A 15,430-nucleotide genomic window follows, 5' to 3' on the forward strand; every position below is an offset into this window, starting at 1 on the left:
GCAGTGGGCACCTGCAATGACTGTCCCAGCACAGGATGTTCAAAGCCACAGGCTTTCAAGGGAAAGGTTCAGCCAAGTTCCAAGCTACTGCTGATGCACTGCACCTTCTTTTTCCCCCAGGAAAAGAGAAGAGGAAGAGAGGACAAAACAATATTCATTGGCAACTAGGGAAAGGAGAGTCTCCTCAGTACAGAGGGGGGTGGGTTTATTGTAGGGGAACACAGAGATAATCTCTGGAAAGGGCTTTGGAGGCAGAATGGAAGGCAGAGTGGGGAACATGAGTAGAAAAGTCACTGTACCAAGGAAGTTTGGTGGAGAAACACACACACACACACACACACAGAGCACCATGCTCTCACCACTGTGTTCAGTAGCTGAAGAATCACACACTGGAAAGGACAACCCTGTGTTCATTATCCAGGTACCTGTAGTGCTGCCCCCACCCCAGGACATCTTATCTATTAGACAGGGAAAAAGAGGCACAAGGCACAAGGTTAGGTACAAACCACAACTTCTTTATTGACATCTAACATAAGGAAAGGGATCCCTACTGCCCAGAGCCAACCATCAATGCTCATGGAGCCAGGGAGAAGCACACATGAAAGTAACAAAGTCATCTGCCTCTAAAAGAGACCTACCTCCCGACCTCTCTGGTAGTCAAATAGCTATTCACTACAGAGAAACTGGAGAGAATCCAGGGAAAAGTGGGGGAGCCCTTCCTTTTACATTTTGTTGTAAATCCTGAAAGCTATTGTGCTGTTAAAGTGAATTAAGTAATGCCTGTAAAGCAAACAGAGATTCTCATGAAATTAATTAATGCTTGTAAAACACATCCTCCCAAAGGAGCTGGTTAAGTATGTTATGTCTGTATCCTATTCCCTAGCCATTCTGGGAAAGGATGTGGGTTTTTTTCCTGAGAACCATGACAAGTCCAGAAGAAATCCATACTGGCAAAGAAAGTGGTGCTAGAACCATGTGAAGCTTTCCTGGGATGGCACCCTCAGTTTGCATCCCAAATTTACAGATCTTTTTCATGATTGTAGATAGTACTAGTTGCTCTGACACAAGTTGTATAAATCCAACAGTGCTTCCAAGTCAGGGTCCACTGGGGAGTTATTTCATGTGAAATAAGGACCAAGGGCCCAATCTTGACAAGGTCCTGAGCATCTTCCTGTCTTCTTGAAGTAGAGAGATGGGGGTCTATTCTAGTCCCTTTTATTTGCATATGCTGTTAGGAGACTGAGGAAGTACAGCTATGGAAATCCAAGCTGAGGACCCTGAATACCTTGGCAGGATCAGGACCTAACTGAACAGATCCAATTCAGTTATCCTGCTGAAGTGCAAATTCAACCCTTCCCAGCAGTGACTCCTAATGTCACACATCATGGACTTCCTGTCTCTGGTTGCCTGGTAGTGTTGTTGGGGTCTAGAAGATGAGTTGTCTCCGCAGGGTTGATATTATTTCTGGCATTTGTTTACTTCCCTGAAACACTTTGTCTCCCACATCTTTGTTCACATTTGTCAGGATGGTCACCAGATCCACGTGGCTGGAAAAGGAGTAAAATAAAAAATGTTGCACAGAACAAACATACAGGTTCACAGACTAGGCCTGCAAAGACACAGAATTATACCCATTTTCTCTGATACCATGATCCTTTGGGCAAAGCTGGTATTTCCTATATCCTTATAGGGTTGGTCACTTAAGTTTGTATGATCCACTCTGTAACTCTTAAATTCAACATAACTGAGGATGAAAGAAGTTTAGCAAGTGTTCTCAATGTAAGACTGGTAACAAATGGTGGGGTGCCCCTTGGATATGGTCAGGAGAAAACATTTAAATAACATGGAGAAATATATAAATACATTGTCCAATACCCCTCTCCACATGGTTTGTCTCCAGACATCATTTATCTTAATTTTTAAACCAGAATATTGACAAATTGGAAGGGGGGGACTGAAGATGAGGATTTAAAAGTTTCAGCTGGGGATTGGGAACTAGGTGGCTGGTTTGAGCTGGGGACTGCCACAGACTCACATAATCTTAGACAAGTCACAAATTCTGCCTCACTTAATGAAAAGACTGTTGGGGAAACTAAAGAACCATGTTGGGTCTTAAAGAGAAAAAGTACAACATACAGTTATTGTAGAAAATGTAATTGAAACCATAGCAAATTTAAGTATTTCCAGGACAAATGCACTCCAATTACTCATCCGTCCTTAAAGTGTCATTAAAATGGGGAGTAAGAATAGTACTTACTGTGGACAAAGGGATTCCATTTCCTTGCAAAAGCACTGAATGTACACACTGCCTCTGTCTGTGTACCTATAGCACTGATAGTCTTCCACAGTAGCCATGCCAATTAGGATATCAGCCCAGTCAGGAACTGAAGGCAAAGGAGAAGCATCTGTCTCAAGTTTTTGACAACTATCTTCTTCCACAGAGATACTTTGCTGTTTGTGTGTGCCTTGGCAGGCCTGAATAAAGAAGAGCTTGGGTTTGCCAGCAAGTGATTTGCAGTTAGATCCAGTGAAGCAGGAGACCAGCCCTTTGATAGGTACAGATTTCCAGTCAGTCCCTTTTAGTTGGCCTTTATCACCATGTGAGAGGAGGCAGCAAATGAAGCAGTCCATATTGCTGTGGTCTTTTTTGCTATACATTTGCATTATCTCCAACATTTGCTTTGCTTCTAGGTTTGAGTGCTCTATTATCTGAAACTGCAGGGATGTAAAGACCTTCTTCAGAGCCTCTGGGGAAGAAAAGGAGATAGCCTTATTTAACAGAAAGAAGGCACAAGCAGAAGTGCAACTCCCTGGTCTAGATCATGATGCTTCACAGAAAGTGCCATGAGTTAGACTGATCCTCCCAACCCAAAAGCACCATGTGTTAGACTGATTCTCTCAACCCAACAGACATTAACTGTTGGGTCAGGAGGGTGGAGGATCAAGCTCCAATTTGTAGCTGATCCAGCAAGAGAGGCTGTGTGTTGGCAGCCTCTTCCCATAGCCCCCCTCCCCTCCCCCCTGATGCTGTCTCAGGATGGAAGGCGGGGAAGGGAGGGAAAGGAGCTCAGACTAGTGTTTGCCCAGTCTGCACTGGAATGGGGGCAGGTGGATTGGAGCCCCCCACCTTGGGGGAGAAAGGAAGCTCCAATCCACCTACCCCCACTCCAGTGCACACTGGGAAAACACCAGTTTGGGCTCCCTCCCTGCCTTTCTCCCCACCTCCTGTCCTGAGACAACACCAGAGGTGGGGCTGGTCTGCAACAGCCCAGCCGCTGGAGCAGACACAAGTTAATGAAGGTGCTCTGCTTTGGAGAGCCTTCATTTGAACCCTCATACAATAAGGATTAATTTGTTACATGATCAGAGTGCTCTGAAGCTGTGTACTTCTGTTAGGGAATGGCTGTAGAGTAGGGGTGTACAAAATGGATGCTGTTTGATTTGGATTCAGATTCAGCCCAAATCAGGGACAGTGATTCAATCTGCTGATATTGATCACTGTCCCTGATTCGATTCGGCCGAATCCAAATCTGACAATTTGATGCTGATTCAGTGAATCAGCAATTCAGACACAGGCACAGCTTTAAAAGTTTTTTCTACGTACCTTGAGGTAGCAGCACAGCTAGTGATCGCTGTGATGCAGGGGTGGACAGAGCATCCCGCAGCAGCGTGGGAGGCTCTCCAGCATGCTCGGCAGCAAACCCAGAAATAGACCGGAACTAGTTCCGGTCCACTTCCAGGTCTGCCGTGGAGCACTCTGGGCCCCTCCCCTGCCTCCACCTGGCCCAGTGATTGGCTGCAGGGGGACCCCAGGTGCCCCCCCAGACCCAGGAAGCAACAGTCGCTGAGCCAGGGGGGCACGGGAGGCCCCCCCAGCACACTGTCCGGTGGACCCGGAAGTGCTTCTGGTCCACTTCCAGGTCTGCTGCTCTGGGGAGACCCCTCGCTTCTATGGGATGCTGCATCTGCCCCAGCACTGCAGCGTTCAGAGCCCCAGCTACCTGGAGGTATGTAGAAAAAAACATTTAAAGCTGTATCTACATCCAAATCACTGAATCTGTCCAAATCTCTCCAAATTGATTCGGAGGGTTCCAAATCGATTTGGAGAGATTAAAGGGTCCTCTGATTCAATTTGGATTTGGAGATTTGGCCACTGAATTGGGCCGAATCTCCGCTGAATTAAATCAGGGACTGAAGCTTTGCACAGCCTTACTGTAGAGCACTTTCAAGGGGCTGATTATACAATAAATGTATTTCTGTCTGCATCTAAACAGAGAAAGAGGCAGCCTCATTCAACACAAACAGTGATGAAGAAAGATGCTTGCACTTTCATTATCATATCAAAGAATTGGATACAGCTATGAGGCAGTTAGGGAAGTCTTGTGATCCCATCAATAAGCCCACCTTATAGTTGCTCAGACTGCTAGTCCTCTTGGAACAACATGTTGCTCCAAGAGATTCATAATTTTGTATTTACTACTTATACAACTGGGTTAAGCAGCATACTGGACAAAACAAAAGCAGGTTTAATATCCTTAGCAATGTCATAGATTTTGTAGACATTAGGGCTGGAAGGGACCTCGCAAGATCATTGGGTTCAGCCCCCTGCCCAAGGTGCAGGAGGTCAGCTGAGGTCAAATGATCCCAGCAAGATAGGCATCCAATTAAACTTGTGCTTCCAAGCCATCTCAGGTTTCCTGTTTTTGCTTTTAATTTTTATTATTTGTTTGGCCTTGTCTTGTAAGTGGGGGCTTTGTCACGTGTGGTTTATAATTTGTTGAAGGCTTTGTAGAGTTCAAGGCCACCAGGAACTATTAGATCATTTAGATAGCCCTACCGTATGGCATTAACCACTGAGTCTGACATGGCTGCTCCTGTATCTAGTCACAAGACTTCAGTTAGATTAAGCTAGCTGTCATGAGCAGAGAAAAAGGAGAACGACAGGCACCACAAATGCTAGACATGGACAGCAAATTGAAATATGGCCAGGTGATCCCTGCCGGTGAATGCTCCACATGCCATAGGAAAAGACCCAACAGGCTTCGAGATCCTGACTAGTGTGACCAAGATGGGGAGAATACACTCCTGACTCCCAATCAGGTGATTGTTTTCATAGATTCATAGATGCTAGGATCGAAAAGGACCTCAGTAGGTCATTGAGTCTGACCCTCTGTTCTGGGCAGGAAAGACCGCTGGGGTCAGATGACCCCAGCTAGGTGCTTGTCCAGTCTCCTCTTGAAGACCCCCAAGGTAGGGGAGAGTACCCCCTCCCTGGGAAGCCCATTCGAGATTCTGGCAACCTTTACTGTGAAGAAGTTCTTTCTAATGTCCAACCTAAATCTGCTCTCCATCAATTTGTGGCCATTGTACCTGGTTACTCTAGGGGGTGCCCTAGTAAATAGAGCATCTCCTATTCCCTGCTGCCCTCCCCTGATGAATTTATAGGCAGCCACAAGATCACCTCTCAGCCTTCTTTTGCGAAGGCTGAAGAGATCCAGGTCCCTCAGTTTCTCCTCATAGGGCCTTGCCTGCAGACCTCTGACCATATGAATGTCCCTCTTCTGAACCCTCTCAAGATTCTCCGTATCCCTCTTGAAGTGCGGTGCCCAAACTTGGACGCAGTACTCCAGCTGCGGCCTGACCAGTGCCACACAGAGGGGAAGCATCACCTCCCTGGAACTGTTTATCATGCATCTGCTACTGCATGATAAAGTGCAGTTAGCCTTGTTGATCACTTCGTCACATTGACGACTCATGTTCATCTTGGAGTCAACTATAACTCCAAGATCCCTTTCTGCTCCTGCACTGCTGAGAAGGTCATCCTCCAGCCTGTAAGTGTGTTGGTGGTTCTTTTTGCCCAGGCGCAGCACTTAGCACTTGTCTTTGTTGAACTGCAGCCTGTTTTGTTCTGCCCATTTTTCCAACCTGTCCAGATCCACCTGAATCCATTCACTACCCTCTGGTGTTTTAACTTTGCCCCATAATTTGGTATCATCTGCGAACTTGGACAGGATGCTCTCCACGCCCTTTTCCAAGTCACTGATGAAGACACTGAACAGCACCAGTCCAAGGACTGAGCCTTGCGGGATTCCACTGCCCACATCTTTCCAGGTCGATATCGACTGTCCACCACCACACTCTGGGTGAAACCCCTAAGCCAATTTGCCACCCACCTGACCATGTAAACATCTACATCACAGCCTGTCAGTTTATTTATGAGAACAGAATGAGATACTGTATCAAAGGCCTTCTTAAAGTCTAGGTAGATGACATATACCTTGACTCCTGAGTCTAAGCATTTTGTGGCCCGGTCTTACTTATTACTTATTGCAAAATACAGTATTTCATCTCATATAACTTACCCCAGAATAAAACATGCACCTTGTTTTTGAAAAGCAAAAATTAAGAAAAAATATTTTTCCAGAGTTATGGCTGTATAGAGCAGGAACAGTGCCTAATCTTTAACTTAACTCACTCTCTCTTTCCTGTTTAACTACAGCTGAAACCCTAGCTGTTGCTGAAGACTGATCTCTATGTGTAGATCTAAAATCTAAAGCAGGGGTTTTCAACCTTTTTTAAGGAGTATACCCCCTTCTAGGTACAATTCTGGTGGAGCAGGGTGGAGGGAGATACCAGCTGGGGTGGAGGGAGGTACCAGCTAGACCAGGAGCTGGGTGGTGGGGGACTTGCATGCAGCAGCAGTGGCATGGGGTGGTGGATGTTGGCAGCAGTGGCCGCGTGTGAGTTCCCCACCCCCGCGTCCAGCCAGTTGGGTGGCAACTGTGTGCAGCCCACAGAGGGGAACTGCTGCCCTCATCCCCCACAGCCCCGGGCCTGTTCCTGGGAGGCAGCAGTGCAGGGTGGTGGCACTCCATCCCCACCCACCTGCACATACCCCCTAGCCCCTTTCCAAGTACCCCTCGGGGTATGCATACCCCCGGTTGACAACCCCTGATCTAAAGAGTTTCCAAGGCTATGAAATAGGGGGAGAAAGACCAGAAACAACTAACAGCATAGGCAGTATGTAGGGGAGGCTCGGGGCGGTGGCGGGGGGCAAATTAACAACTCCATATGGATCAAGGGTGACAGAATTTGGCTTTTTCACAAAGGCAAGGACCTATAGAGACAGCCCAAGTAGATTTTAACTTAATTTTAAAAGAGGGCAACTGGGAAACAAAAAAAATTGTTAAGGCATTAGGGTGAAAATCCAGAGATGTGCACTTCTGTGAAACACCATTAGGAAGGCAGGATGTGTATATTCAGCTACATATGGAGTTGTTGCAGGAAGAAGGGCTCAAAGGCAAATGATAAAGGTAACAAAGTCACTCTTTCTGGAGCTTTGCTGCAATAAAGTGCAGCTGCCTGCCTGATCAGTATCCTTTTTAACATACAGGGTGGACTAATTCCATCCTCCAGTTGCTGACTATAAATTAAATTAACTGAAAGTTGGGAACTCACGAACTTTAACAATCGGTCTCTGTTAGGCCTCTTTTTAGGATTGCCATAGAAAAGGGACATCAGCAAGTGGCAAAATAAGGTAGCAAGAGAAAGCAGTAAATCTACCTTTTGTAAATAATAGCTTCTTCCTGGAACAGACAAATTTTCTTTCCTTAAGGCGCATTTTAACATCTTTTGTCCAAGAAAATGAAAACAAATATTGAGAGATTGGCAGACTAGTGGGGGGAAATACTAAAGATGAGTTAGCTATCTCTCTGTAAAAAACATGAGTTATCTATCTTACTGTAATATCCTAGAGGAAAAAAGACCCTGTAGTCTTTATAATGCAGTAGCAAGGCAAAGTCAGCTTTGGACAATAGGGAGTGTTGCTTTGCCTGGCTGTATCACAATCACAACTCCGTTCATCTTGACTCCACTTGATTTTACACTGAAGACATAGGTTTACATTGAAGGCATACAGTGGGCTGCCCATTTCCGTAATGGCCAACATACATGTCACACCAACGATGGAAGGGAATTAGTGAGTTGAGGCTTGTGAAAGGCAAGAGAGATGATACCATCGCTCAACCATTCTCCATAAGAGACAGAATTAGATCATTCCCTTAGACAAAGGGATCGTTCCCTCAGAAAGCTTCCCCAGTAGTTTGGCAAACAAAATATTTACCAGAATCTTTGTCTGCACCACTCCTGGTATTATCAGGATCTTTAAAATTGTAGTTGTTCAGTATCACGCAATAGCCATGAGGATAATTCTCCATCTTATAGGGTCTCTTGAGCTGTGGAGATGTACAGAGCATAACTGAGACACTGTGAAAGCAGCAAGAGAAATGGTGTGAAGCCCACATTGTTCCCCATCTGCCTAAACCACAGAGAATCACAACAGACTGAGGGGCTGGGAAAGAAGAGAAGGGGGAGCCAGTGAATCCAGGCCAGCTCTGCCTGAAGGAGGATGGCAGGGAATGGGGGAGTCAGAGTCATGGTTCCTCTCCCAGATTTCTCTTCTCCTTTCCCCCAGTTCCTGGCTGGTTATTTTGGGGTGGGAGGAAAGGGAGAAGTGCTTTGTACCCGCCTCCCCTCCCCAGTTCTGTGGTCTTTTCTACTCTGGGGATTTCTGCTGTGTATCTTCTGGAATGGGTGAAGTTAGTGTGTCCCGTTCCAGTAAGTTAGCATAATTAGAGAGAAAAAAGGATGTTTAGCTTTGCCTACTTCAGCCACTCTACTGCCTCTTAGGGAAACCTAGTGCTTCTCTCTGACAGCAGCCATTGCTGCATTTACTGCTTCACAAGGGGACTGCTCCTAAGAATTCAGCAAGGAGCAGAACTGAGACTTGCATTGTGGAAGAAGGGTGGAGTAGGGTCTACCAGGTCCTATAAAACCCACTTACAAAGCAGTTTTTCAAACTGTGTGAGTTTCTGTACAAAGCTGCATCCCTTGGAAGTTTGTGCCCTCACCCCAAGTGCCAGGAGGAGAGCAGCATTTTAAAAGTAAGTGTCAAGGATCTCTCACCTGGGGTATTGTCATTTCCTCCAAGTCAACAGATTCATTTGGTTTGGAGCAGGCAACTTCCTGATGACCAGGACCAATGAGGAACATGGAAGAACCTTTAGAGTCAAAAAGGTCATATCACATTTAACACTGTAAAATACTCAGAGCAGCGGTAAGTTGATGTGAAATAGTGGGGTGGCAATTTTCTTTCATTGCAGAAATCTCACTTCAATAGGGGTGTCTTGAGCAATCCAGATTTTGCTATGTTGTGGCGACCAAATCTGTGCATAAGCTTACTCCTGAAGGAAAGATGCTCTGTGGTAGATCTAAGATTATTGTGCAATTACTGGCAGAGGTGGCTTCTAGGTTTGTCACTGATACCCCAAACCTTGAGACTCAGTGCAACACACCCATGGCAGGGAGGAAGTGCGGACTAAAAACACCTTTCCATAACTAGTTTGCTCTAATCTGTTCCTTTGATCAGTGGCCAGCAGCAAAATACAGCCTATGAAATAATCGGCTCTGCCACAACCACGTGCATTGGTACTGCTGACCCACTACCAGTGTACCCACATCAGTGAGGTAAGAGCTCATCATGTGTATGGGAGTAACACTTTATTCAGGCATTAGTTACTCCTTGGGAAGCACTGACTTCTAATTTAATCGTGTAGATGGGCCACAGCCATTTTAAACAACTATGCTTAAACATACTTCTGTACTGGTGATAAAACATGCCTGTAGGTTGGGTAGGATGGAGAAAAGAAAAATAAATCAAGCCTTTTCCTCTGAACTATAAGCCTATCTATGCTAGACGTGAATGGAAAGCTCCCCAACTGCACTGCTACACACTGCAGCAGCATGTGACTCATTTCTGTCACATGGATTCAGGTGGCCCCTGATATTTTTTATTCTGGCTTGTCAAGAGCGATTCTGAGCACGGTTAGACAATAACAGGTGCTCAAGCACTAGTGCTCTATCTACACAAGTGGTTCAACCTTTTTATACTCAAGGTGCCCCCCATTAGACTCAAGGTGCCCTTCAGAAAATCCCAGCTGTTAGTTTTCACTTATTACTTAAATGTGGAAAAATAAAAGCAATCATTTTGTTTAAAAGAACTCAGAAAGATTGCAACAGCTCAGAGTGTTTTAACACTACAGATTCCTATTTTAAATCTCTGGGTTTATCTCATGAATCATGTTTGCACACCTAACAGTGCCAGCATTGTGCTGTACCCTGCAGCACCCTTCAAAGGATGTCAAGGCATCAACAGCCTGGTTAAGAATCACTGGTTTACACTGATGTTCCCCACTGGTGGGAGAACTTATTTTTTAAATAAAGATTAGACTTTGCTATTACCTGCCTTGAGCATGTGTGGATGAGTTAGGAGGGAAAACTTCAAGTCAATTGTTAGGATGGCTTAGACAAGTGATCTGAGTAGAAACAGACACAACTGAGCCCTGTGAAAATGAAAAGCAGCTATGGAAAAGTTATCCATGTAGTCTCTCTCTGTTTGCCAGCCAGTCATTAACTTGGCTGGATCTAGCCTATAAATTTAATATGTTGCTGCCTCAGCCACAATAAGCCAAAGACGCACTAATTTTAAGTGTTCAGATTGTCTTAATTTTGGTTTAAAATAAAACTCCTTACCTCTTGTACCTTTCCATTGTGCTTGGGGCAAATAATCTTCCCACTGGCTGATGGAGCATAAGGTCTGACAACTTCCTGACAGTGAGATCCACCTGACTGCAGCCTATTCTCCCAAGGGAAATGATGGATGCCTATTTCTTAAAGATATTTAAACCTAGATTGGTCAAAAACAGCCTTCCACTAGTTTTTGAGGGGTACAATTTATCTAATACATCTTTCCTGTCTCCAACTCCTTTGATTCTAGGTTCTTAGTCTACTGAATTACTGTGCTGTACTGTACCTTTTATTTCTTCTTCATAGGCATTAATGTTTTTTACCAGATCACATCTAAGTCTCTGTAAAATGTCCTTCAGCACCTTCAAATCACCGTCATTCATTATCCCAATTTTTTCCATTTCAATGAAGATCTTCAATACTGTCTGTTTTTTTAAAAAAAGTATGTTGCATTTATTCAGTATTGGTTTTAGGTAATACTCATAGTATATTAGCCATTTTTCAAACAGAAAGGAAGGCAAGTTTCCTGCACAGATTGGCGCTATGGACAGGTTCAGGGGAGAATTAGAAAAGAGAGTCAAGATGAGACTTGGCTGCCTTTCCCAATGAAGTCAACACAAGGCTGTTCATTTTATAGATGTGATAAACACATACAAACTCCTAATGGGGATGCACATAAGACAGCGTAGCTTAACCCCACAATTTACCAGATTAAGTTAAAGTAATATCAGCATGGTCTATCTCTCTCTAATACATTTACATTTTGGGTTTGGACAGATGTAATTAAGGTGGATTTTTAAATCAATTTACTTCACTATTGTATATTTTTAAATTCAAACCAAACATTTAATTTCAAATAAATAAAACACAATTATTTCTAATTACTTGTTATACCTGTAAGAAAATCTGCCAGTTTTTCCAGAGGTGCCAGGCCACAAGTAGGGCTTTTAGGAAGGGCTTTAATGCAGGGAGGACAGAGGCATCAGGAAGAGTGCTCGTTAATAGTGTTTAGCATCTTCCATGCACTGTACAAATACAGTACCCCAAGGTAATTATTGTTGTTTCCTTAAAGAAAAGGACAGAAGCTGAAATAACTTTCCCAGGATAACACTCTAGAATAGCAGAAAAATGGAGATTAGAACTAAGGACCACGTGAACTCTGTGCTTTTTCCTCCAGACTATACCATAGTCTTTTGGGCACACTTCAAAAAAGAATATTCTAAAAATGGTTGAATCTTGTAGGAGGAAAAGACAGGGAAGTGGAAATAAGAGGACAAGCACAAGGAGACACACACAGAATGGGGAAAATGAGACCAAAGATGATTCAGAACACAAGGCAGAGAAAGAAGTGTCCACTGTGGAATGGAGTCCAGCTCACAGCTACATGCCTATTTTCCCGTTCCCTCTGAAAAAAAAAGACTAGGATTATTACATAAAGCAATGTCAAGATCATGTACACTTACTGTGCTGTTCTGGAGTTTGTTCTTTGCTATGCTGGTCTGCAGCAGGAATTTTACATTAACAATATCATCTTCAGTTAATTCTTCTGCAATTTTATAAAGTAGAAGCCTTGCAATAAAAGAACAAGAGAAATTGAAAAATGCATGATCAGGAATTAGCCAAATTAAGGAAGACTCATCAGCTCTTTAACCTTCACAGGTATCTCTCCCAAGTGTGTGATGGGCTGTTGTGACACACACTGACCCCAGATTCAGTCTAATGCACCTTTGAAACATGTTCCTGGAGCATTCCCACACCTTCAGGGGTATCCTTCATCCCCAAACCCCTCTCTGCCATCTGCTGCTTGACCACTGGGAACAAACTAAGATGCTCCAAAGGTCACCTCCCTGACCTATGGCACCTCAGCTTTACCTGCCTCATCTAAGTTTTACCAACTCTTTTGTAGAGGGGATTTTGCCAGGTAGAGAAAGGTCACCCTTATCTGGTCATACACTCAGAAACTGTAGCTTCCCCTCTTCCTGAGAAGAGGTCTGATTGTATGGTCAAATGCTCTGAAGTCATACTTATCACTGACAATAGTATGTTATAACTTATAAAAGATAGTAAAATATTTATTATAAAAGCCAGAGCAAAAATATTAAATCAGTAACCAGAAAGAGAGATGAGAATAAATAAACAAAAGGAAATATCAGAATAATAATCTGATTTTATTGTGGTAGCAGCGTATAGTGGTAGCAGCATTTCTATTTCGGCAGCAATGATGGAGACACTGACTTCATAGCTCATTCTACTCTGCTTGATTCCTTCTAAACTCTTTTTTACCAAAGGTGTTAACAACCCTCTTCCCTTTATAATGGTCTTAATGTTCCATTAATTAAGCTATCCTTTCTTCTGCAGTTCTGCTGTCTGTTAGCTGCTGCTGCTAATGTAGCTCCTTGTTTCACAGCACTACAGACTGTTTTTAACCGTAGCTAAAAATGTTAACTCAGGTGTGGAAATAGCTTTCAGTGAAGCACTGGATGCACTTTCAAGATGCTCAAGAAGGCTGGATTTTGTTTTATAAATCTGGAAAAAAGATGCCTATTTAATTCTAATGACTACAGGACTAATGAAACAACATATTTTTATGATTTTTTGCTTTTGCAAGTTTGTTGTTTTTTATACATAATATACGATATAGTAAATTTATATTTGCTTTTGCTCTGATCTTAAACTGAATAATATGGCCCTAAGCCACTAGCTTATTAGTAAAGCTTGTAGTTTCTTTTAACTTGATAAAAATATGCATTGTGTTATATGTGATGATGCACCACATCATCTGTACCCCTCTTTTCAAAATCCTAGATGTGCCCATGCCTAAAAACGCAGCTTCTACTCAGCTCAGCAGGTTAGACTGCAGCTCCTGCCTCTGACCTTGCTATTAGGGATCCTTGCTACTTCTCCTGTAGCTAGAATACCCAGCTGACTGGCTGAGGTATTCCTCATGCTCAGGGAAACTAAAGAAAAACACTTGCTGTCACAGCATGGCTTAAGTATGGTTTCTTATTTGGCTATTTACATGTATTATCCATTGGATTCTTGGGGAGTCCATACTATGCATATAATTGACTGTCTCCTAAAGGGTGTGTTTATTTACCAGACCAGAAGTATTTCCTGATCTAATTATGACCAGGAAAATACATACATCCTTTCAGACATATCCTTAGGATAACATCTCTCACTTAACTGTGAGATATCCTTCCCTGAATAGTCCGAATAGCCAGGTGTCATTCATGTCCTTGTAACATGTAAATTCATCATTGTCTGGAAAAGACATGATTGGCCATTAACCATGCCCATATCAGATGCTAATCCTCAGCGATTACTTTTTTCAGCCATTCACGTGTTAATCCTCTCTGAGGTATAAAACCTATTATTTAAGAAGTAACCTCTAAAACTTATTATCATGTTATGCAATCCTGGTTCTACTATACCATATAAGAAATACATTTATATTAAATACCACAATTTATATAGACTTAAGGATGATAAAGCAAAATACAGCTTGATGCTACCTATATGTAGAGACCAAACATGCCATGTCAGTAAAACAAATTGAAGAAATTACATTCCACAAACACCTCAATGTATTGTGTGTTTGTGACAGGTGGCCCAAAGCAAAAAGATCTGCAGTATCCCCTACCATTGCTACATGCAGCATCCTTAAAAGGCAGTTCACTTCTTCTGAGAATAGCATCATAGCATCAGACAGTAAGTTAAGGCCAAGGCAACTAAGGATACTCTCAGAAGCACTTAGTAGCAGTGGGTGCCTATAGATATGCTTGTTCACCTTCTAATTTGAACTCATTGGAGCAGACTCATTTGAGTCTCATTTGACTCATTTGAGTCTGCTCCACGTTCTACTTAGAACACTCGGACTACCATGCTCTGGGCGGTGTGCTGAGGGAGTTCGATGCACAGGTGGTATTCTCTTCTGTCTTACCAGTGAGTGGACGTGGAAGACGACACGAGAACTGCATTAGAGAGACCAACTGGCGGCTTTGGCAATGGCATCTCGAGGCAGGCTTCGGCTTCCTTGACAATGACCCGCACATCACGACGAGAGATGCTCAGTTGGGATGGGCTTCATCTATCCCCCAAAGGTAAGTGTGTGTTCTTTCTAGGTTGGCGGATCTCCTCCGGCGGGCTTTAAACTAGGCTTGTCAGGGGGAGGGGAAGATGAGGGCGGGGGAAGCCATGGACCACCAAACCATGTGGCACCCACAAGGACAGCCCAGCCTGAAGAAGGAGAACATCGGGAACCTGCAATCCATGGGGCGGCCAGCAATAGAGCACAGGTAAGCAATAAGCAGGTAAGGCCCTTTGGGCAGCAGAGCCGGGGGGCAACAAAGGCGCCAGTCACAAGGCTCAAGTGCCTACACACTAATGCTAGGAGCACGGGGAGCAAGCAGAATGTACTAGCACTCCTGCTTGCAGAAAACAACTACGACTTAATAGGGCTAACAGAAACCTGGTGGGATTCTTCCCACGACTGGGCGGTACACATTGAGGGTTATAAGCTGTACAGAAAGGATAGAGTGGGGAAGAGAGGGGGAGGGGTTGCGCTCTATGTCAATGAGCGATATACATCGACCCTTATCAAAACGGAATTGGAGGAGGAGAAAGTAGAAGGATTGTGGGTTAGGTTACATGGAGGTCAAGGAGAAAGCGATTTGGTGGTAGGGGTCTGCTACAGACCCCCACACCAAGGGGAAGAACTAGATTTGGGGCTCCTGAGGCAGCTCTCAGGGACCATAAAAACTAGGGAGGCGGTAGTCACGGGGGACCTAAACTACCCAGACATCTGCTGGGAGACGCAGACAGCAAAGTCCCACCGTTCACGCAG

The 15,430-nt window shown here is 44.0% G+C and overlaps 1 protein-coding gene across 1 annotated transcript in view; it reads right to left on the bottom strand.

Moving 5' to 3' along the window:
- Positions 1 to 506: 506 nt before the first annotated feature.
- The window catches only part of LOC102385102 (caspase-8-like), a 35,880-nt gene continuing 20,956 nt past the window's right edge, over positions 507 to 15,430 (bottom strand). The window contains exons 4-10 of the mRNA XM_025202208.1: positions 12,048 to 12,153; positions 10,871 to 11,009; positions 8,965 to 9,059; positions 8,123 to 8,234; positions 7,564 to 7,629; positions 2,258 to 2,747; positions 507 to 1,547 (exon numbers count right to left, since the gene is read on the bottom strand). Coding sequence (XP_025057993.1) covers positions 1,427 to 1,547; positions 2,258 to 2,747; positions 7,564 to 7,629; positions 8,123 to 8,234; positions 8,965 to 9,059; positions 10,871 to 11,009; positions 12,048 to 12,153 — 1,129 coding nt within the window. The 3' untranslated portion in view covers positions 507 to 1,426. The remainder of the gene's footprint in view (positions 1,548 to 2,257; positions 2,748 to 7,563; positions 7,630 to 8,122; positions 8,235 to 8,964; positions 9,060 to 10,870; positions 11,010 to 12,047; positions 12,154 to 15,430) is intronic.

Source organism: Alligator sinensis, unplaced genomic scaffold (assembly GCF_000455745.1).
Source record: "Alligator sinensis unplaced genomic scaffold, ASM45574v1 scaffold566_1, whole genome shotgun sequence".
In the NCBI taxonomy this organism is placed as follows: domain Eukaryota; kingdom Metazoa; phylum Chordata; order Crocodylia; family Alligatoridae; genus Alligator; species Alligator sinensis.